Raw genomic sequence first — 22,847 nt, 5'->3', positions numbered from 1 at the left:
TCAAGGACAGAGGCAGCAGGGGATGGGCAAGGGCGGGGGTGGGCACCGGAGCCGAACAACTCCAGGACTGTCTGGAAATGAAACCCAGCCCTGCCTCCCACTCACCAGCTGAGTGTCGCTTATACAACTTCCTCCTTCTGTTCCTGTTCAGGAATTACCCGGGCAGGGCTCCGTGCTGGTTGGGGGACTGCCCCAGATGCTGGGCCTGGAGCCTCCTGGGGTCTGCTCTGGTCTCTCAAAGACTCATAGACACTTGGTCTCGTGTCCCATTCCTGCCCTCCAACGTACACTTTCTCCTTCCCCGCTCCGTACATCTGCCCTTGCAGTATCGCCCACCATCTCCCCTCAGCTTGTGCAAACCCCGCTTGCCCTCCTCGGCCCATCCGCCACTCCTCCCGGAAGCCTTCCGCAGAGACCCCTCTTGGTCCTTGTATCCTCTCTACTCATTCATGCCTCCTGCATGACAGGCCCTGTGCCAGGGTCGGGGACGGATGTAGCAGCGAGCAAGACCGAAACGGACCCTGTCCTTTGGAGCTGGGGCCTCTACCCTCTATGTCCTGTGCATCCTGCCTGCTTTGTCCGCCCCCTGGGTGGGGAATCGGAAGTCTGGTGCAGCCTCTACACGGTGTGGTCTTGGGCAAGTCCCTTCCCCTCCCTGGCCAGCGTTGTTTCCATAGCTGCTGAGGGAAGAGGTTCAATGTCATGTCCAGGGAGCCTTAAGGGACAAGCAGGAGGGATGGAAAGGATCGCCCCCACCCACCCTGCCGACTCCAATACAAAGCTTCCCTCTAAGTGGAACAGGCGAAAGCATACACAGGACTTCAATTCATCAGAATATCTGGGTGGAAACGAACATGGGGGCCCAGGAAAGGGGGCTTACCAGGTGGCCAAACATCATGGTTAAGAGCAACAATGGAGACAGGGCTTTGAATCCTGCCTGGATAGCTCTGTGGCCTTTGGCAAGGCACTTGACCCCTCTTACCCTCACTGGTCTATCTGTAAACTGGGGATAACTGTACACATCTCCTTTGGTTGCTCAGTGATCAGCGTGACACACACATGCTAGACACTCAGTAAATGGATATTGTTGTTGTTATTATTATTATTATTATTTCTGGTGTAGCCAACCTAAGGTTCCATTAGAAAAGCGGAAAACTGTGACAGTCTTAAAATTAACAATGTACATCTATATGTTTTGCCCTGGAAAGAGTTCATGCTATACTAGTAAATTTAAATGTTATAGTATTAACAGTGTAATCCCATTTCTGTTTTTAAAAAAATGTGGGAGTAGGAAAAACAAAAGGAATAAACACTACCATGTTTCTAGCAGTTTCTAGCATCCCCCGGGGATGGGGGGAGGGGGAGACTCACAGATGAGCTTAATAGTTTTTTCTTTTGTGCTTGTCTTTATTTTTTAAGTTTTTGAAAATGAGGTCATGATACAGGAGCAATAGAAAGGGATAGAGATTATTTGTGACTCTGATCTGCTCCCTAACTGCTCTGGAGGCCCAATGCAAGGCCTGGTCATAGACTCCACAGCTCAGGGCTCCCGGGGAGCCAAAGTCCACGAGGGTGAGCTGGCCATGCACTTGGCCGCCAACCGTCACCCCACCCCCTGCCCCAGGTGCCTCTGCCTGGGATCCTGGCCCTGCCTGATGAGAAAGAGAGAGACTCCCAGGGGAAGTGCCCACTTCTCTTCCATGACATCCTGGGGCTCTGCTCTTCCCCTTTCCCTCAACCTTGGCTCACCCTGTTTACATCCGCACACCCTTCCAGGATGGGGCAGAGGCAGGTAATGAGGAGGGGGGCTCCTCTGCCCAGGGCCTGGCTTTGGGGCCGAAGACACAGCCAGTAGTAGCCCAGGAGGAGCCCACAGTCTGGTGGCTCCCGCTCGACTTTATCTTTGTTGGGTTCTCCCAAAGACAGACCTGAGACCTGAAACCAGTACTCATTAGGGAAGTGAGCCCAGAAGCTGCAGTGAGGGGACAGGAAGAGACAGGGAAGGAGAGAGGCCAATAAAGGAGGCTTATCCAGGTCACTGCCAGAGGCAACGGGAGCTCCATTCCTCCGGAACCTCAAATGAGTTTCAACATGCTTCCCACAGGTGCCCATCCTATGGGGCCTTTGTCCCCAACTCCTGACCCTCTTTGGCTTCGGGATGCCCGCAGGGCTGTTGACTCCCTCACATTCCATAACCAAGCCTGCTCCCTGCCCCCACAGAGCCAGAGGGAGATGATCTGAGAAGGGACCACCCACCCAGCCTCACCCCAGTCCCCCTCCCAGGGCCCGGCCTCTCTCTAGAGCTCGGGGTCCATCTGTCTGTCATCCTCCAGACCTTTCCCCAGGACACTCTCCCAACCCCCATTCTGACATCCTGGGTACTCTACTTACCCTAAGCAGAGCACGCCCTCTGTTCCCTGAGGCCGGCCCCCATCCTGGGTCCCCAGCTTAGGAATAGCTCTTCCACCTTCTCAGAAACGCAGCACCCTCAGCCTCCCCAGACACCCACACACCCAAGACCGATGGCCTCTACCACGCCCTCCTTAACCGCCCCCTCCGTGGGCCCCTCCGCCATGCTCAGGTGGGGCCTGGTGCATCCAGACACCAGCCTGGCCTCCTCCTGATCTCCCGGCGTCTGGTCTCCCCACCCCTGACTCATCCGCTAACAGCCTTCATGTTCCTCTTTCCAGGACACAGCTCTGGTCCTTCAGGGGCTCCCCTGTGGCCTCAGGCCAAAGCCCATAAAGAAGGCCACAGAGGGCGGGACAGCCTCTCCACTGCTGTCTGCATCTTCCCCCAGGGCTGAATTCCTGGTCACTGCCCACCAGCAGCACTGTCTCACCTTTGCTCTTTGCTCCACCTGGGATGTACCTCTCCCCACCTCTCCTCCCTGGTTAATCCTGTACATTCTTTGGCCCCTCCCCTGACCCCCCCACCCCTCAGTCTGGGTCAAAGCTTCATGGACGCCCTCTGCACTTCTCACAAGGAACGTCGATTTTACCCATCTATTTCCCCCACTGCAGGCCAAGAACTCCAAGGGGGTGTAGTTTGGACCTGGGTCATCCTTGTGCCACAGCACTGCCCCCACCAGGGCTTGACGCTGAATAAGCTCCATGCTTGTTGGGACAGGAATCTCAGGCCTGGATTCCACAGGTCCACTGGAACAGTGCAAGGCCAGTCCCAGCCCCTGCCTGAGGCGAGCACATTCAATCAGTCTTCCAGAACAAGAACTGAGCCAGCCACCCTGCCCCAGGACACAGCCTGCGTCTGGCCTCACCATCTCCCCACACCCCTGCCGGCTCAGGGAGGGACTCAGGGGGTTTGAGATCCTAGCAGGAGCCAGGAAGGAAGCCAGCCCCTGTGCTGGCCCAGGCCTCAGCGCCCCCTGGGACCATGGTCCCTGGCTGAGACCTCTCTCATCCAGATGGTTGGATCTGGGGAAGTCACCTCCCCCCAACCCCAATTTGAACCAGGCCTCTTGCGATTTGTGGTCTATCCTCGACTTCCACCACAGCTACCTCCTAAAAATTAAACATATTTAATCATCCAATAGGTAAACGAGCTCCCTGGCCCTTGAGCTAGCTCCCCTGCCATCTTCCCATTCCTGGAGGTTCTGGCATCTGTGTTTCCAGGACCTTGGTGCAGGGCCATTTGACTCAGTTCAACTCAGCAAACACTGTGGAGCACTGTCTGCAGCAGGTGATAGGGCCAGCCTCCCTCCCACCTGCACCTTGGGCCGGGGTGAGGGGGAGGAGTCCATCACCAGCCAGGCCCCTCTACCTGCCAGGCACAGGAAACTCAAGGCCCAGGGAGGGTGAGAAACTTCCCCAAGGTCACAGAGCCCAGGGGTGGAGACCTGGTTAAGGTCTTGGGAGTTGATGAAATATTTACCATCTTGTGGGTACACACTGGCTGATAAAATACACACAGCTCCCACCTTCGTGAAGTTCACAGGTTGGTGTGAGGGGTGGTGGATAAACCAGAGAACAAACCTGTTGATTCAGAAAGGCAGACTGTGCTACCTGCTAGGATGGGAGGAAGCCCGGGATGTGATGGGGAAGAGTGGGGACCACTGAGGACAGGAGGTCAGGGAGGGCTTCTCGGAGGAGATGAATTTTAGCTGAAGTTTGAAGGATAAAAAGAGAGGCCATACAAGGATCTGGGGGGAAGAGCTTTCAGGCAAAAGCCCTGTGGTGAGAACGGGCTTGTCTAGGTGGAACCGTGGTACAGTGGGGGCAGTGGCGGGAGAGAATAGTGGGAGGTGAAGCTGGAGCCTGGAGCAGGGCCTGGAGCCTCCTGGGCTGTTGTGAGAGCCTTGAACTTTACTTAAACGCACTGGGAAGCCTGTAGATGTTAAGCAAGAGGGGTGACAAGATTTGATGTATGTTTTTGAAATATCCCTCTGGCAGCTGCCTGGAGGGGGATTAAAGGGGGGCAGGTGGAAGCAGGGAGGTCAGCAAGGAGGCTAGGACACCTCCAGGAGGGGGTGAAGGAGGCTTAGCCCCGGCAGGGAAGGTGGCGGAGAGAGCATGATTCAAGTGCATTTGAAGGAAGCACCCACCGTCCTTGCTTGGATCGGGAGCGTGGGAGCACACAGAGGGCGGAATCGAGATTAATTCCCAGGCTTTTGGTTTGAGTGGAGGGAGTTGCCATTTGCTGAGATGGGTAGGAGCCCGCTGAGGGCAAAAAGTCATGAGTTCAGTTTTGGCTGAATTATATTGGAGAAACCTTTTAGGTATCCATGGTAATGTTGAAAAAATTAATACTTCAGCCAATACTTATTTAACACAGTCTGCATCAGACACATTTAATCCCTCCATCAACCCCTCAGAATAGGTGCCATTATTATGCCCATTTCACTGATGAGGAAACTGAGGCTTGGAGTAGGATGTTGTATATAGGATGAGAAGAAAGCCAGGGAGAGCCCCAAGCAGTGCTCACATCTAAAAGACTGCAGGAGGAGGCCCAGAAAAGGAGTTCTGGGCTTCCTGGAAGGGGGTTCTCCTGGGTCAGCCTGATGTCACCAGGGGTCACATAAGAGAAGGCAGGGACAACAGAGTCTCCAGGGTATTGAGCCACAGAGCGGCTAGAGCTGCCCCTGGGCAGCACGGTGGCCGAGGAGTCGGGTGGGGGATGGTGGGATCACGAGGTCAGGAAGGAATGGGAGGGGAGGAGGTGGACAGAGCAAGTGTCCCCACACTTTCCAGCACCTAAGCCTGGCTGGGAAGGGCAGAGAGAGACGGGAGCAGCTAACAGGGATCTGAGGGTCCTGGGATGCTGCCCTGGTCATCTGGGTTCAGGGACTCCAGCCATTTGCCAGAGAGATGGAGACCTCAGAATACCTTCCTTTTTGATATCATCCGGCCAGCAGTGTGCCTCAGTCCTGTGTTAGCACGGAGAGCTCTCTCCCGCCTGCAGCAATTCTCCAGTGGACTGAGGACAGGGCATGGGGTCAGGAGAGGCAAGAGTGACTCACTTTCACCTCTCTCAACCCCGGCCGTTCTCACACAAACCAGGACTTGGTCGGAGCCGAGAGGTCTGTAGGGCGTGGCGCCCTGATGCTCCCTGGGGGCTGTGGGCCTGTAGGAGACCAGGAGGGCCAAGGCCCCAAATGCCAGAACAAGAAGTCTCTCCTGGCTGCTGGACTAGGTGCCCTCCATGCTCAGAAACTAACATCAACACTTTCCCCACCTCAGAAGTCCAGAGTGGGGTGACCACGACCCTCAGCTGAGTTAGCCATCCCCCGCGAGTGTGCTCTGGGGAGACTTAGGCCCACAGTGGGGAAGGGGCTTGCCTAATGCCTCATTCCGTTCGTCATCTCCTCCTTCATCAGTGCCACCAGATGTTAATCCTCTGGCATTGTCACCTCCCCCTGGAAGCCTTCCTTGACTCTCCTCCATCCCCAAAGCCCCTCAGGCATAACATCACCAGGTTTGCCACAGTCTATCGGATTGTCTGTGTGTCATCTGGCCCCACAGATTGAAGACAGAGGCCACATCTGATCCATCTTGGTGTCCCCAGTGCCCAGCTCAGGGTCTGGACAGAGCGAAGGTGTGGGTGTGTTTGTTGAATGGATCTCATCTGAACTGAACTGAACTGACTGTTGGACAGGCCTTGATCCTTCTCTGGCTCCCGGGTAGAGAACTACATTTCAGGTTAAGCATCTCTACCAAGCGGCTGTGTAGATGCACGGTGCCCCTGAATGATAGGAAACCAAAAGGGACATCAGGCTTCCCATCCTCATTTTCCAGAGGAGGAAGCTGAAGTTCAGAGCAATGGAGGCACAGACCACGGGCTGGTGATCAGAGCGGATGAATCACACTCAGATGGCCTTGGCCCTGTTCCACGGCTCCCCTCCCGGAAATGTTAAAGCTTAGGTTTCCTCGTCTGCAAAACCAGGCTGGACACAGCAGTCTCTGAAAGTTCAGCCACGGTCCAGTTCTATGAACTCACAGGCCCCAGGCGCCACAGTGGGGGGAGGAGGGATCACTTAAGAGGCTGTTTATCGTCTTGTTGTACCCCCTTGAGCTCTTGGAGCAAAACATTCCCAAGAAGCAGGGTGATTCATTCACGGCACCATTTGCCAGGTCCAGAGAAAAGGCAGACCATGAAATACATTCTGCAACTTTTAAAGAGGAGACAAAGAAATTTCAAGATGAAGTTTCTCTTTAGTGGACAGAAAACAAGCTGGGACATATATATTTTTCCTCCCAGAGATTCAAGTTTTGGGGGGAGCAAACTATCATGGGTTGAGCCAAATTCTCCCAAAATGCAAGGTGGTATCCTTAACGAACACCAGGGACAACATTGCTTCATAAACAGCGCGATGGACTGAACCTGACAACAGCCGATTGGCTGTTTTTGTTGTTCTTGGTGCTAATCCTTTCCAGAACTCTGACTGTCAAGGGGAAGATGAGAAACTCATGCTTGCTCCTCTTAAATTAAGCAGAGGATGCTGCATGTGTTGGAGAGGTTGGACATCGTGCAACCCAAGAAGACATGGAGGGAGGTAACAGGTGAGTCTGGTAAGGGGACCTAGGGGGGAGCAGGGTTTAACTGCAGGGAGAGTGAATAGTGAGCTTCCACCACTCACAGAAAACCACGGGAACTACTCCAGCAGTGCAAAGACAGATGGAGAACTCAATCTCTCACTTTGAAGTCACAGGATCTCTATGCCCTGAGTGTGGGTCTCTCACAATATGAATGTTATACTCAACTCTTTAAAAATTGTACTTTTCGCTCCCAAGCCCTCGCTGGGCAGAAGTGGGAATGAACTTGACCACTTTGCCCAAGTGAGGATGCGTGACGCACTAAGAAAGTTCCAGAAATTTGGGTTCTCATTTGATTCTGATGCCAAAGAGCTAAGTCTCCTCTCTGGGACTCAGTTTCCCCATCTGTAAAATCATGGGGCAGAGAATGGGTAGAGGGAGAAGAGGAGACCCCAGAGGCATGGGCTTTGGGGTCATACTACCTGGGTTCTAATCTCATTTTTCTAGCTGTGTGTTCTGAGGCAGTTACTTAAACTTCCTGAGCCTCAATTTTCTCATCTGTAAAGCAGAGACAATAACATCTACCTATGGGAATTGCTGACACGTTAAATAACATGTGTACAAAGCACATAGCTTAGTGCTAGGCCCACAGGAAAATTTTTTATTAAGGTGTGATTTACACATAGTGAAATGCTCAGATCTTAAGCATTCAATTTTGATGATTGCATATCAAGATACAGGACACTTCAATCACCCCAGAAAGTTTTCTCATACCCCTTCCTAGGCAATCTCTCTCCCAGAAACATCCACTGATCTGATCTCTATCACCACAGGTTAGTTTTGTCTGTTTTAGAATTCCATATGAATAGAACCAGACAGTAGATATTGTATTTGTGTGTTTGTGGGTATGTCTGGCTTCTTTCCCTCAACACAACAGTTTTGAGATTCATTCATATTATCGTGTGTATGAGTAGGATGCGGCCTTTATGGTGTGCGGTATTTCATCGTATAAACGCACTACAGCTTATCCACTCTACTGTTGATGAGCATCTGGGCTATGTCCAGTTTTTGCCTATTGTGAGGAAAACTGCTATGAACCTTCTAGCTAGAATTTAGTCAAGACTTTCAAGGACAAATACTTTCTTTTCTCTTGGGTAAATACCTAGGAGTGGAATGCTGGGTCATAGGGTAGATACATATTGTACTTTTTAAAGAAACTCCCAAATGGTCTTCTAAAGTGGTGGTACCATTTTACACTTCCACCAGCAATGTATGAGCATTCCAGTCACTCCATACCCTGCGCAACATTTGGTGTGGTCAGTCTTTTCAATTTTAGTCATTCTAGTATCACACTGTGGTATTAATTTGCATTGCCCATGACTAATGAACTCCTGTCATGTGCTTACTTAGAAGTTTTTAAAGGTCCTCTCCCCTTCATTGCCATGGAGCTTTCAACCTCCATGATTTGAAGGACTGTTGAACATATAAGGAAGGGAAAAACTGATGACAAAATCTACTAGAAATGTAAAGAGCTCTACAAATACAAAACCAAACGTGAGCTCAGCCCTGGAACCCTCCCGTTGACTTGGGTTTCCCAGGACTGGGGAGCTAAGGACTCGTTTTGTCTTCCAACGAACGAGTTGGGGGGCCAGATCATGGCTGACTTGAGGTCAGAATGTTTTAATGATAAACTTGACCCTGATTGAATAATCATTTTCACTGCTGCCATTTACATAAACTGCCTGCTATGCTCCAGGTACCTTATATACACACAGTATATATATTTTTACAATAGCCCTGCAAGGTTGTTGTATGATCTCTATTTGGTGGACTCTGAACATCAAAGATGTGAATTCTTTTGCCTAACACCACACAGCTACATCTCCTTGAGATCCAGATTCAAAATGAGACTGTCTGGATCCAAAATTTCCTTCAAGTTGCCTTTGATTCAGCTATGAAAAGGAACGAAGTGCTGATACACGCTACAACATGGAGGCACCTCAGAAGCATCATGCTAAGTGAAAGAAGTCAGACGTAAAGGGTCATGTACTGTGTGATGCGTTATACCAAATATCCGGAGCAGGTAAACCTCCCTAGAGACAGGTAGTGAATTGGTGGTTGCCTGGGGCTGTGGGGAGAGGGGAACGAGGAGAAACTGCTTAACGGGCATGGGGTTTTATCTTGGGGTGACAAAAATGGTTTGGAACTAGATGGAGATGGTGGTTGCACAACACTAATAAATGTTTTAAATGCCACTGAATTGTATACTTTAACATGGTTAATTTTATTCATGTGAATTTCACCTCAATAAGATTAGAAAGCAAACACTTCACCCTGCAGTCTCTTCCTCATTAATGAGCATAATTTTACCATGAATGATTTAGTCCTCTGGTTAGTAAAGCCCCCAGCACGGGGGCCCAATTTCTTCTTTCCCAGAGAACTCCCTCCCCGCTTGAGAATTCCAGGGAGGAAAGAGCAGCATGAGCTAGAGTGGGCCCTGGAGTCAGCCTGCCTGAGTTCAATTCCAGGCACCCCATGTCCTCATCCTCAAATGTGGGTGCTAATGCTACAACCTCGTGGAGTTGTGAGGATGTACCGATATCAGACGTGTAAAGTGTCTGGGCACACGTAATGTTTATTCTCTAAGCTGTATTGTCAGGGCAGGCCGGCTTCTCCTACTATCACCTGTGCTGCAAATAGTTACTGAGCACTGCTATGTGCCAGGCAATTTTCTAGACTCGGGGATTCATCTATAAGCAAGAACAGCAATAAAATTCCTTTCTTCTTGGAGCTAACATTCCAATTGGGGTAGAAGACAATAAATAAAGTAAGTAAAATACATGTGTTAAATGGTGGTAAATACTAAGGAGAAAAAATAAAGGGTGAGGGATGAGAAGTTTGGGGGAAAGTTTAGAATTTTATTTAGTTATTTTTTTAAAGATTTATTTATTTGGCCGTGCCGGGTCTTAGTTGCGGCATGCGGGATTTTTTTAGTTGTCGCATGCGAACTCTTAGTTGCCGCGTGTGGGATCTAGTCGCCTGACCAGGGATCAAACCCGGGCCCCCTGCACTGGGAGCGGACCACCAGACCACCAGGGAAGTCCCGAAAGGTTAGAATGTCAAATTAGGTGGCCAGAGAAGGTTTCCCTGAGTGATGTTTTCATTTCCTCTTGCTGCTGTAGCGAATTACCGCAAACTTGGAGGCTTAAAACAACACAAATGTAGTATTTCACGTTTCTTGAGGTCAGGAGTCCAAAATGGGTCTCACTGGGCTGAAATCAAGGTGTTGGCGGAGCCGCGTCCTTCTGGAGGCTCCAGGGGAGAGCTCATGCCTTGCCTTTGCCGCTTCTAGACGCTGCCCACATTCCTCGGCTCATGGACCCACATCATTCCAACCTCTGCCTCCCTTATCACATCTCCTTCTCTTTGACTTTCCTCCCTCGCTCTTTTCCTTATAAAGACCCTTGAGATTATGCTGGGCCCACCTGGATAATCCAAAATACTCTCCCCATCTCAAAATCCATAATCACACCTGCAAAGTCCCTTTTGCCATGTAAGGTGACACAGTCACAGGTCCTGCGGATTAGGATGCGGACATCTTTGAGGAAGCCATTGTTCTGTCCACCACATAAGGCACAGTATCTAAAGGACAGCAAGCTCAAAGGCCCTAAGGCAGGGCTTGCCAGACTTGCTTGAGGAAGATGGAGATCAATGAGGATGCAATAGAGCGGGCAAGGGGGGAAGTGGTCTCTCACGAAATCAGACAGGTAAAGAAGGTAAAATGGCTCTTACAGGTCCTTATGGGTCCCAGTGAAGACTGACCTTTACCTGAGTGAGATGGGATCAGGTGAGGGATGTGAGCTTATGGGTTTTAAGGATGCCCCTGGCTGCTGTGTCTAGAACAGACTAACCATGAGCAGGCTGCTGCAATATCCCTGAGACGATGGTGGCTGGACCATGGTAGTAGAGAGAAGTGGTAAGATGGGTCTCATTCTGGATTTTGAAGGTCAAGTTGCAAGGAACCACTTAAGGATCAAAAGTGGAGTGTCACAGAAAGAGGGGAGTCAAGGATGGCTCCAAGGCTTTTGGCCTGAACAACTGAAAGGATTAAGATGCCCTTTAAGAAGGGGAAGAACTGGGACGTCCCTGGTGGCACAGTGGTTAAGAATCCGCCTACCAATGAAGAGGACATGAGTTCAATCCCTGGTCTGGGAAGATCTCACATGCCGCGGAGCAACTAAGCCCATGCACCACAACTACTGAGCCTGCACTCTAGAGCCCACGTGCCACAACCACTGAAGCTAGCATGCCTAGAGCCCATGCTCCGCAACAAGAGAAGCCACCGTAATGAGAAGCCTGCGCACCACAACGAAGAGTAGCCTCCACTCGCTGCAACTAAGAGAAAAGCTCACGTGCAGCCACGAAGACCTAATGCAGCCAAAAATAAATAAATAAAATAAATTTTTTTAAAAAGAAGGGGAAGACCACAAAAATCAGACTTGGGGCTGCTGGTGTCAGGACTTTACTTTGAGATGCCTGTTGGGTATCCAAGTGGAGATACCGAGTAGGAGGTCAGATATATATGAGTCTGGAGTTTAGGAGAGGGGTCTGGTGGGATTTCTTTGGGAGACATAGGCATGTTGGTGGTATTTAAAGCCATGAGCCTGGATGAGATCTCCCAGGGAGTGCGGGCAGAGATCAAGGACTGAGACCTGGGCCCCCTTTGATGAGGAGGAACCAGTGATGTAGAAGGAAAACCAGGTGAGGGTGGGGTCCTGGAAGCCAGGAGCGCCAAATGCTGCAAGCTCTGTCCAAAGCAAGTGTGGAGTAAGGGGTTGGTGGAGCAGAGGGTGACCACCTTTACTTTCCTAGGGCTGTTCTCTGGCAAACAGCCTCTACAGGAGACAATTTAAGGGAGTCAGACCTACCAAGGCGGCCCTGCTCCTGTGATTCCAGAGCTGTCTCCCCTCCCGTTAGCTGGACAGGTCTGCTCTAGAGGTCTGGCCCTACTCTCCCAGCATAATTCCCCTCCGGTCTCAACTCCAGCTGGGCCCTTAAGACTCAGCTCAGTTACTCTACTCTGCCAGGCAGCTGTGCTGCCTGCCTCAAGGCCAAGCTGGGGGCCCCCACCCAGATCCCACAGCACCCACTGCTCCCTCGCTGGACAGCTCTCCACACCCAGGCTGTGTACACGTCTCAGTCTCCCACTGGTCCAGGCTCACTCTGGGCTTCTGGGAGGCCTCCTTATTTCTGCATCCCCTGCCCTAGCGTGGCATAAGACATCTAAGAGACTGAGTAAACGTCTGTGAACAGAAACACTCAGCAGAAGCCACTTCCGCTAGGATCTGGCTGTGCCTGGCCCTTTGTTGTGCAGGCACTCCAGTCCCCAGGCTCCTCCTAAAACCTGGGGTGCTGGGATCCTGCCAGGCCCTCCGTGGCAGGCTGGCCCATCACAGCACCAGCCTGCTGACACTCACTGAGTATTTGTTAAATGTTGAAAAAAGGGCCAAGGACTGGGCCCAAGTCCGAGTTCTGGCATTCTCAAGTCATCAGGACTTCAGTCTCCTGTCTCTAAAAGGGAGATGACACATGCTCATCCCTTAAGTTCCACCTCATCAGTTGTGACAACATTTGGGAAAGTGTTCGGCAAACTGTAAACCAGCCAGGCGTTCAGAGGGACCACAGATCGAGGCTTCTCCTTGGTGGCTGATTCAGGGCACGTGACAGGACCTGTGTGACCCACCCCATGCCACGTAAGGCCTCCAACTCAGTTTTCCTCAAGCTGCTTTGAAGACAAGCAGCGTCTTCCTCAGGCAGCGGGAACCAGGGACTGAGAGGAGCCCGGCCCCGGTGGAAACTCTGACACACGCACGGACGTTCACCGCATTTCCAGTGACTAAGGGCCACACGAAGCAGTTGGCTGGACCCTTCCTAAAATTCGTCCTGGAGCTGCTCTGACCAGACGGACCCCGCTCCGGCCATCCCCGGCCCCACTGTCCCGCTTCTCTGGGGGTGCGCCCTTCCCGCACCCCGCAGGGGAGGGACCAGCACTCCCCATCAGTACAGGCGACACACAGGCAGCTCAGCGTGTGGGGCCGTTTATTAACGTTTACTTCCCCAAATGACTTTTCCTCACCGGTCAGGGCCTGAAAGAACTGGGGGTGTGGGAGGGGGCACAGACAGAAGCCAAAAGGTGCACGTTGAATGTGCTATGATGGGCTGAAAAGAGGGGGGTCTGAGATTGACAAGCCCTCCCCCATTTCAGATGCTCAGGAAGTCTGGGCCCAAGAAAACACGCTCATTCAGCCAAATCCCTTCAATGCGCTGGAGGAGGATGGGGCATCACCCTGGCTGGGTCTTCCACTGGCTCTCACTCCAGGCATCTTTCAGGCCTGGCTGTTGTACTAGTGGGACCCCTAGCACTGCAGTGGCTTTGGCGCCTTGACCTAAACAAACAGGGGAGGCCTGGCCCAGCTCCATCTGCACAAGCAGAGACAAAGGTGACTGATTAGCAGATCTGATCTGCGGGGCACAGATAATGGGAGATGGGCGGGGCTTGTCAGCATCAGATAATGACTCGAAAATGCAGTGTAAATCTACAACGTGGGTGACTAAAGGCAGGACACGAGGATTCAGTAGGAAAATGCAACTCTGTGAGCTGACCCAATTTCTGAAGAGACTTCCAAGACAGTCTCTGCTCACAGAGTGTTTTAGTCCCCTTGGCCCTAAACCATCATGGAAGCAGAAGAAAGAGGAAGTGGTGGTCTGCCCACCGGGCCCTGGGAACTATCGTGACTGTCCAGGTCTCTGTGGTCAGAGGGCGTCCCAGCCACCTCAGACCCTGAGCCCGGGATAAAGTGAGGGAACAGAACGTTGAGCCCCGGGAGGGCTGCCCCCAAGGCCCTTGCCCGCCCACCGGGCTCCACAGGCCGCCTCTTCTACCGCTTCTTCTTGGCCTCCTTCTTGGGTCTCTTGTTTGCAGAAGGAGCAGTGGCCTTGGGCTTCCTCGTCACCTCCGCACTTCGGGGCTCAGATGGTTCTGCCTCCTGTGTGGTGACAGAAAGGAGAGTCCTGCTTAGACAAATCAAGCCTGACACCAGCAAAATGAGATCATGTCTGAGGGGACTTTGCAAACGGAAGCGTGCCGCAGAGACACAAGGGATGGAAACCGTCACTGCCAGGCCCCAGGATCCACATGTTTTGGGACTGTCCCCGGGGAGCAGGTGAAGGATAAGGGAGGAGGCCCGAGGGGAGGAGGCAGCCTTTGGAGTCTCACAGTCCTGGGGGAATCGAGGCTCCCCCAGTTCCAGTCAAGTGACCTCGTGGGCAACGCCCTTCCCCTTTCTAAGTCTTGGCTTACCCACCTGTGATATGGAAACAGTGGTGCACAACTTGGAGGGCTGATGTGAGGAGGCAAAAATGCATGGAAAGCCCCCAGTAAGTGCAAATGCACCCTGCGGCCGGCGGGCCATGGTGGGCAGGGACTGGGCAGAATGCGGGCGGGGAGCCGGCTCTGGGCAGACCTACTGTGGCTTGCTCTCCTGCTGGCCCTGCTACTCTCCTCCGCCCATTCAAGCACAGATGCTGGGGCAGGGAAGGGTGGAAAGCGCGGCCGGGCGGCCACCACACAGAGTTCTGCGGCGCCTGGCAGAGGTGCCCTGTGGGAAAGGGGAGAGGGCAGCCTCAGGGCAGAACTCCAGACCCTCCCTACATCTGGGACAGCCCTGGTTTTTATCTGTCATGTACATTGTGATTTGTTCCCTGTAAGATTTGGTTTAAACAAAGGTTCTGCTGCTGAAAAAAGGTTCAAAACCACAGAGCCAGCCCTGGCCTTCACTGAGCTGATAAAGAAAGTGGACTCTGGGGAAGGGACTCGGCCTGTCACAGCCTCACAGGCTCATGTCACAGGAGACTCTGGAGTGGCCTCAGTCCCGTCGGGTGTCCCCTCCTCCCTGGGTGATAAATCACACTGTGCCACGGCCAGGCAGGATGTTAACAGAGTCCCATCGAGCCCAGAGAGCACGAACCACAGTCCACAGGCCTCGTCCGGCCCACAGGCAGACTTCACTTGGCCTGCAGTGTTTATTTTTAAGAATTTGAGCCAACTGGGAGATTTCCCATTCGATCTGGAGTCCTTGCTTTCCTTGAAAACTTTAAACATCCAGTGACACTGGCCCTGAACCCCCTCATGGAAGAAACGGGCTGAGCAGTGGCTGCCCCTTTATTCAGGTGCCCTGGCCCCCACCCCCGCTGTCCCCAGCACTAATAGTAAGGAAATGTTTTCGGTACTTGTGTTCTTTTATTAAAAATGGGAAAACAAATAGCACACTAAGAATACGAGGAGGGAGCACGCTGTTTCTAGAAAAGTATTTCTTCGTGTTTAATTGGCCAGCTCCGAGCTGCCAGCTTGCCTTACTCTCTGTCCTTCCCTGCTCACCGTCAGCCCCTGGCCCCAGCCTCGAGTCTCCGTCAGACAGAAGAGGCAGGACCATGGCTGTGGCGGGGCGGTCCCTACCTAAGGCCCAGTCCAAAGGTCTGTCAGCTCCCTCTTATCGGCCATCATTGTCTGCTCTCCACCTTGCCTGCCTACCAGCTGAGACACCAGGTGTAAAGGCCCAGCCCAGTCCCAGGCACCCATGGGGGATCTTCCCAAGATAACCAGGGGACCGGCCCCTCCCCTGGCCAGGTCTCTGATTGCGCTCTGGACTTCCCCAGCCTGTCCCCTTGTGCTGATACTGTTTTTGTAACTTGGCAAAAGAAAAAAAGAAAGAAAAGTAAAAAGCCCATTAGAAAAACAAACAGACAAAACAAAACCTCAGAGGAGCCAGTGTGTCAAATGCACAGGCTGATGGCTGCAGAGCCCAGCAGGAAGGCTACTGTTTAAGGCAAACCCCACAGGGCACAATGCCTTTGCAGACTTTGGGAGCTGGAAACCATCCCCAGAGCAGTACCTGTGCGGCCAGTGGAAACCAGTCAGTCCCTGCATGCCCTGGGCAAACAGCGCCTGATTAGACAAAGCGTTTATACACAGGGAACTTGCCGAGGCCCACCAGGATCTCCAGGGATGGAGCACCCCTCTGAGCTCAAGCTGGGCGCCTCCTCTGGTTTCAGTGGGGCCAGTTCAGAATCCAGAGATGAGGACGCGCAGCTGTGTCCCCAGTGCTTCCCTTACTTTCCTTACGCCACAGACCTTCTCTCATTCACCTCATCCTTTCTGTCACCTCCCAGACCTCTCTCCTGACCCAGCTGTCTGTTAGATGACTGGAAGTGGCACCTCCCAGGCACCTACAACTCAACTGTCCCAGACAGAGCATGGCCCCATCTCCATCTGGCCTGGCCTTCCTCCCCACCCATGGTCATAGCAACCAGGGTCCTGGCAACCCCACCCTCCCCCTCCTCCCCTCCGTCCAATCAGTCACCAAGTCCTGCTGATTAGACCTCCTCCACCTTGACCTGGCCACTCTCTTGAGCATCAAAGGCCCTACTTCACTTCCCCCACTGCCAACCAGCCTCCCTGCTCTCTCTATGCCATGCCTTGTGCACCTGCCAAAAGAATTTTTCTAAAATGCAGATCCCCCCACCTTACACCTTCCAGTGGCTTCCATCACCCACAGTCTCATGTCCTGCTTCTGGGATGGCAGCTTAAGGAGACCACCTCTCCAGCCTCCCCTGAGCTCTCCTCCACCCCTCACACTGGGCCAGGCCCCAGGACTTCTGCTGCTCACCCCTAAACAAGAGGAGCACCCTCCTTTCCTTGGCCACCCAGTAAACCTTTCCCCATGGGTTGGCCCAGCCAGCCCAAGGGCTGCTACTCACTGTCTAGCCTTCCTCCTCTGCTCCTCTTCCTCCAGCAGGTGCATCCCCTCCTCCACCCCTACGCCCCAGGCACCCAGGAACCTTACAATGCCACTCATTTAGCACTAAGCTACATGTGCTCATGATGGTCTCCCCTACTAGTCCTTGGACAGCTTCAATTGTTCCTGAATGAATGAATGAAATGAAAGAAAACACAAGATCTCCCATAAGCATGGGAACGTCACTGCTGTTCATCATCATGAAGATGTAGCACTTTAGACTAAGCCTCACTTTTCCCGTAAGTAGAGAGGACACAAGCAGATTTCGAACCCAATATTCATATCCTAAAGCATGGCTAGATATAGCCACCAATAAGAATACTAATAATAACAGCCACAACAGCTGCTAGTATTATTTACAACATGCCAGGCCCTGTGTTCTGAGGCCTGGATATATCTTATTTTTGCCTCACAAAGGGCCATAACGAGCCCCATTTGATAGATGAAAGAAGAGACACTCAGAGAGGTTATGTGACCTGCCTAAGGTCTCAGCTGGCGAGCGGCAGGGCCAGGATGAACCTAAACTCTCAGTGGCTGTATGGTATAGCCTCTCCCGGGTTTCCTAGGGACCTCGGCGCTGATGGCAACCAAGAATTAGAGTTAACTGTGACATCTACTTTCTCCCTAATTGCAGCGCCTAGAAGCACAGGTGACTGTGGAATGACAATAACAGTTTGTTCCGGATCCTGCCGATGGGTCATTCAGAACCCCCTTGCTTGTGGCAGGAGTCAGGGAAGTGGGTTAGCACTCCTCGAGTCAGGCTTTGCTCCTACAGTTGAGAGCAGCTCTCTGTGGGCGCGTGGACAGAGTACAGTCACTGAGTCATCTGAGCACATTATCTGTCTCCTCCTCAACCCAGACCTCCTCCTCTCTCCCCCAGCTCAGTTTCTGGCATCGTCACCCACCCAGTTACCCAAGCTAGACACCGCCGAGCCATCTCTGAGTTCTCGCCATTCCCTGTGTGCCTCCACATCCGATCTGTCCCCGTGGCCGGTCCACTCTGCTTTCCATGCGGCTCTCAACTCCGCCCGGTCCCCCTCTGGACACACACTACTGAGCCGGTTCAGAGCCCCCAGTCTCCTGCCTCCCCCCCCCAAGGTTTTCCTCACCACCCACCACACTGCTTTCAGAGCCTATTCTTCTAAGACGACCGTCCTGACCAGTCTGTTTTCTCCTTTAAACATGTTGCTGGTTCCCTCTTGGTATAAGACAGATTCCAAGAGCCTCCAGGTGTCCCTATTTGTATAAATCAGATTCCAAGAACCCCCGAGTGGCCTCGAGAGCCATTCCACTGCAGCCTTGGCCTTGTCCCCGGGCATGCCCTCTCATGCAGCCCACCCTGTCACTTCTGGGCTACTGGCCAGCCAGTATCTCCCAGATGCTCTGTTCTCTTTCATGCTCTGCACAGGTGCTCAGCACCTGTCACCAATCTATCTGTGCCCAGTGCATGCAGCCTCTGTGCCGGGCAGTGCAGGGTGATGAAGAAAAGGATGCACACTACATGATCTGCACCACGTGGGTGCTTCACAAACATCAGCTGCTCAGCCTCCCATCACCCTGATAAGCCCATCTCCGTGAGCCCCATTTTACAGGGAAGGAAACTGAGGCTCACCAAGACATCCCAACTAACCCAGTGGGGCACATCCGCCTTCCCCCCAAGGGACAGGGAAGCAAAGGCAGCGGTTACACATGTGATTCGGATGCTGAGGTCCTAGCCACACAGAGGTGTAGCTCCTAATTCTTAGCTGGTAAGAATGACTCAATAAATGGCTGACTTAATTTCTCTTCAAATGCACGCTGCTGGTACAAGCCAGGCAGACGGCAGACCCTGAACACTACGGCCCCACCTTTCAGTCGCGCTTCCTCTGAAGCAAATTTTCAGTTCCCTCAGCAATCTCACTTTGGGGAGTAAAAGAAACCACCCCCCACTCCCCAGCCCACCTGGGTCTGCGGAGGTGCTCTCTGTGACACAGGCCTCATCAATAATGAAGCAGCTCCACAGCCACTTACAAGGCCAGAAAATTGCTGCTATTCATCAGATTCAAAGAATCGAATATGTGCCACAATGCACCAAATCTCCTCCAGCAGGGAAAGCACACAGAATTTTATGATTTCCACTATACAGCTCAGTGTGTATTTAGTCCAATAAATCAGGACAAAATGTCATTCTACACAGACTGAAACTCTTCTTTCCTCTAAAATGGTCCAGGGAAAGAAGACCACTGTGCTATGCTCAGGTAGCCTCACGCACCTTGCCTCACTTGATCCTCAAGAATGGCGTGGGCTGGGCATGAATGCCCTCCTATTCCAGCTTGGGACACGGGCTCAGGGAGGGGAAGGCGCCCAGTGCTGAAGCTCTGGCTCGTCCTGCTGCACGCTCTTGCCCAAGGCCCTGGGCAGGGTGGGGGCTGGGCGACCTTGCGGGGCTGGGACTAGCACTGGCCTTGAGAGGAGGACAGGACTAGCTGAAACCAAGCGGGGGAGGCCGTCCATGTGGGTTCCACAAGGCGAACGGAGACAGAGTCCAGGATACGCTTGGCAGGCGAGGAGAACTGTGATTAGAGAGAACAGCCCGGGGAGCTCATTCCAGACACGATTCAGCACTACCGCAGGCCCTGCCCACCGGCTGGTCTGCGGCTCCATGTGTATTCCTCAGTCTCTCCCATGAGCCGGTACACATCTCGAGACCATGTTTAGACCTTTGCCCTGCCCACCGCACAGCAGTCTCTCAAGAACTGCTTGTTAAGCAAAAAACACCCTGCCGCCCAATGCAACTGCAAGCGCCTCCCAAGCTTAAAAAAAAAAAACAGGGCAGAACTGAAAAGTTGGTTCTGCGAGACTGTCTCCTGAGGTGTTGAGAATGGGTGTACACCTGCCCAAGTTAATTATTTACTACGGCAGCCTTCGCTGGCAATCAGGGATCTAGTTTAAAATCAAGACCCCCTGAACATCTAGGTCACTGCCCCGCTGCCCCCGGGAAGGCTCCATCCCTTTCAGGGCTCCAAACACTGCAGGGCTTTCTGGTTGACAGTGAAGTCTATGTGGGCATCACATAGAAAGCCACCACTCCTGTCATCAATTCTGGTGAGCTCTCCTCTGCCGGATCACAGTGCTGGGCATCAGCTGTCTTTGTCTGCCCAGCACCCACTCTCCATCGGGGCCATGCCCTGTCCCATGTGGTTCTGGGGGACTCTGAGTCACTGTGACCACAGGAGTGGCCAGTTTAATGTGGTCTGGCCAGAAATGGACCCAATGCCCCTTCCCACCTATGGGGCAAAGTACAGACATGTGGCCAAGCCAGAGCCAAGCAGAGGCTTTCCATGAGATCTGGAAAGTGAGCATAGGCAGAGAAATGGCTTCTCTTGCTTGTAAATCATGAGCGATAAGGACACAGACTGGGGCTGCTGTATCCTCCTGACACGTGGCAAGAGCCTCAGAATGAACCCAACACTCCTAGAGAGCCAGGAGATGGAGAGACCGAGCCCTGAAGACCTTGCGACCTTCTGAACCCAGGTGTGCCTTGAAATTCCCAGTTCTAAGAGCCAAAACAGTCTCTTTCTAAGGAAACTGATGGAACCCAGTTTCTGAGCTTTCAACAGAAGAGACTGAGGCAATCACGCAAAGACGGCAGGGTGGAAGTGAAGGTTCCTGCCCAGGGGCTGGCATCTGGCTGGGCAGATGTGACATAAACATATGAAGACATGAGAATAGTCAGCATTTAAACTACTAGGAACGACTAATTGCCCGATGAACTAACACTACCTGCTACGTGAGTCACTGCACTAAAAGTCAACACCCGCTTGCTTAGCGTTGACTGGATCAACATTCTGGGCAGAAAAAGATACAAAAGAGGCTTGGGAGGAAGCTCAGGCAGGCTGTGGGGAAGGGGTAGAAGGGCTCCCGACCTTTACTTCCTCACTACCTACTCTTTCACTCCTGGAATTTGGCTCCCACCTCATTAAAATTGCTGCTTTCCACTTTGAGAAAAGCAATAGACTATCCTCCCAGAAAATATGCCTAAGCATGAAAACATCACATTTTTGCACACAACTGCAGGGAGCTCACAGACTTCTGCAGTCTTTATCTAGGGATGCCCTAGGGATGCCCTAGGGATCTGGGAACTCCCTGGTAAGAATTTAGTTCTCCTGAAACCAAACTTTGAAGAAGAGCAGCCTGAATACAGCATCATTGTCACATTGAGCAGCCTTTCCTCCATCACTCAGCCGTTGTTGCCCAATCTCTGTGCCCTCCTTGAACCACTTGGGGGTTTTCAGGGAGACCACAGTCTCCTAGCCCTCTGCCCACTAGTCTGCCCACCTCCAAGAGAGCTAAAGGAATGGAGACCCCCAGCTTTGTCTGCACAGCACTCCTGTTCCTTTGGGAAATGACCTTCCCCTCCACCCCTAGAGGTCACACCACAGGATGCTCCCCTCCCTCACACTGGCCAGAGCAGTCCCAAGCTGGGTCAGCTATAGTTCCTTCTCTAGGGAATTTGGAACGGGGACCAAGCAGAAAGGCAGCCTCCAGATGCTGCAGCTGAAAGATGTAAACTTTGGGAGCTGTTAGTGGCCATGTTTCATCTTACCCCAGGGACAGTGAGCAGAGGAAGCAGGGCAAGAGAAGTGAGAGACAGGAGATGAACAGAAGGGGAGGCAGAGGGGATGCAGACAGTGAGTGATGGGGCCCCTGGTGCCCACTCCTTCCAGAGGCCCAGTTGCATCCCTGCTCTGGGAGAGCACCCGCATCTTTTCAGTACCTCTACACTGCACAGAAACTACCTCAAGGTTGGCCATGCCCCAAGTTCAGGCCTTCCCTGTATCTTCATTTCCCTTGAAAAGCTTAGCAACTCATTCTTAGGGTTTCAAGAAATAATACTATGTTGGTTAAAATAATTCCCAGGTCTCCCTCCCCAAATTCTCACTGGCTCTTTCTTTCCCATTTGGATGTCATGCTATTATTACAAACTTAACACACGTAGAACTGAACACCTCCTGTCCTCCCCAAATTGGTTTGTGCTTCAGGGAAACGGTCTAAGGACCAGAACAGTGGCTACATAACAGAATCACCTGGGCACTTTAAGAAAACACTGATCCAAGGCTTCAGAGAACAACTGAATCAGAATCTCTATAGGTACAGCCCAGGCCTTTGAAAATTCCCCAGGTGGGTGCAGCCAGATAGAGAAACATGCACCAGCCCAAGGACAGGCAATTCACGCTACCACTCCCCAGTCCCTTGCTCAAGGCGGACATCAATGAATAATTTGTTTACTCTGGAGCCTAGAAGCAGCCCCAGAATCCTTTCCACCATGGCCACCATACAAACAATCAGACTGGGCATGAGAGATGAAACACAGCTGCATCCTGGAATAGACAGAAACAGTACAAGGATCTACCTTCTTATATTTTAGAACCCAGCCTACAGGAAAATGCTTGGATTAAGTGTGACCCAGGCCTCAATCAGGCCCAAACAAATGTTTTTCTCGGGTTTTAGTTTAATGAGGCGTCAATGAGAAAACGTTCTCATTTGGCTTAGGATTCTAGGGACTTTGGTTTTAATTTTATGAATTAGTTCTTGCTCCTACTATGGAAAAGAAAGGGGGTGGGGTGGGAAGCATTTCTATGTGTTCCTTTTTTTCCTCCCTGATTACCCCCAAAAGAGCTTTCAAATAATCTGCTAAGTATTGAAATACTGAAGTCATAAACTAGTTGCAAAAAATCAGCTCACTAGAACAACAGGAAAGACATTCTTTTGCTTTTCAAAGCCTTTCCCATCATCTGGAGCCAAAAATATTATCTTCTGACCCAAAAAGCCACTAATAAACCTTGCTTCTATAGGCTAAGCAAGAGGGGTGATTTTGCCCTAAGTGAAGTGACAGAGAGCAAGATTGTTCTCTGGGTCCACCTCCTCCCACCTCCTTGCCACCTTCCACTTTCAGGGACCTCCCTCCTGCCCTAAGGCTGCCTAGAGTCCCCACAGCTGTCCCCCTCTGCCAGAAGAGCTCCCC

At 52.1% G+C, this 22,847-nt stretch overlaps 1 protein-coding gene across 6 annotated transcripts in view; it reads right to left on the bottom strand.

The window, feature by feature from the left end:
• Positions 1–7,640: 7,640 nt before the first annotated feature.
• Positions 7,641–22,847, bottom strand: part of MANBAL (mannosidase beta like) — a 32,553-nt gene continuing 17,346 nt past the window's right edge. For all 6 annotated transcript variants that reach the window (XM_060285372.1, XM_060285371.1, XM_030830643.2 and 3 more), the window contains one exon: positions 7,641–14,035. In XM_060285372.1, the coding sequence (XP_060141355.1) occupies positions 13,928–14,035 (108 nt within the window). In that variant the 3' untranslated portion in view covers positions 7,641–13,927. The remainder of the gene's footprint in view (positions 14,036–22,847) is intronic.

This window comes from Globicephala melas, chromosome 15 (assembly GCF_963455315.2).
Source record: "Globicephala melas chromosome 15, mGloMel1.2, whole genome shotgun sequence".
Classification (NCBI taxonomy): Eukaryota; Metazoa; Chordata; class Mammalia; order Artiodactyla; family Delphinidae; genus Globicephala; species Globicephala melas.
This window is presented reverse-complemented; position numbering and strand designations above follow the sequence as displayed.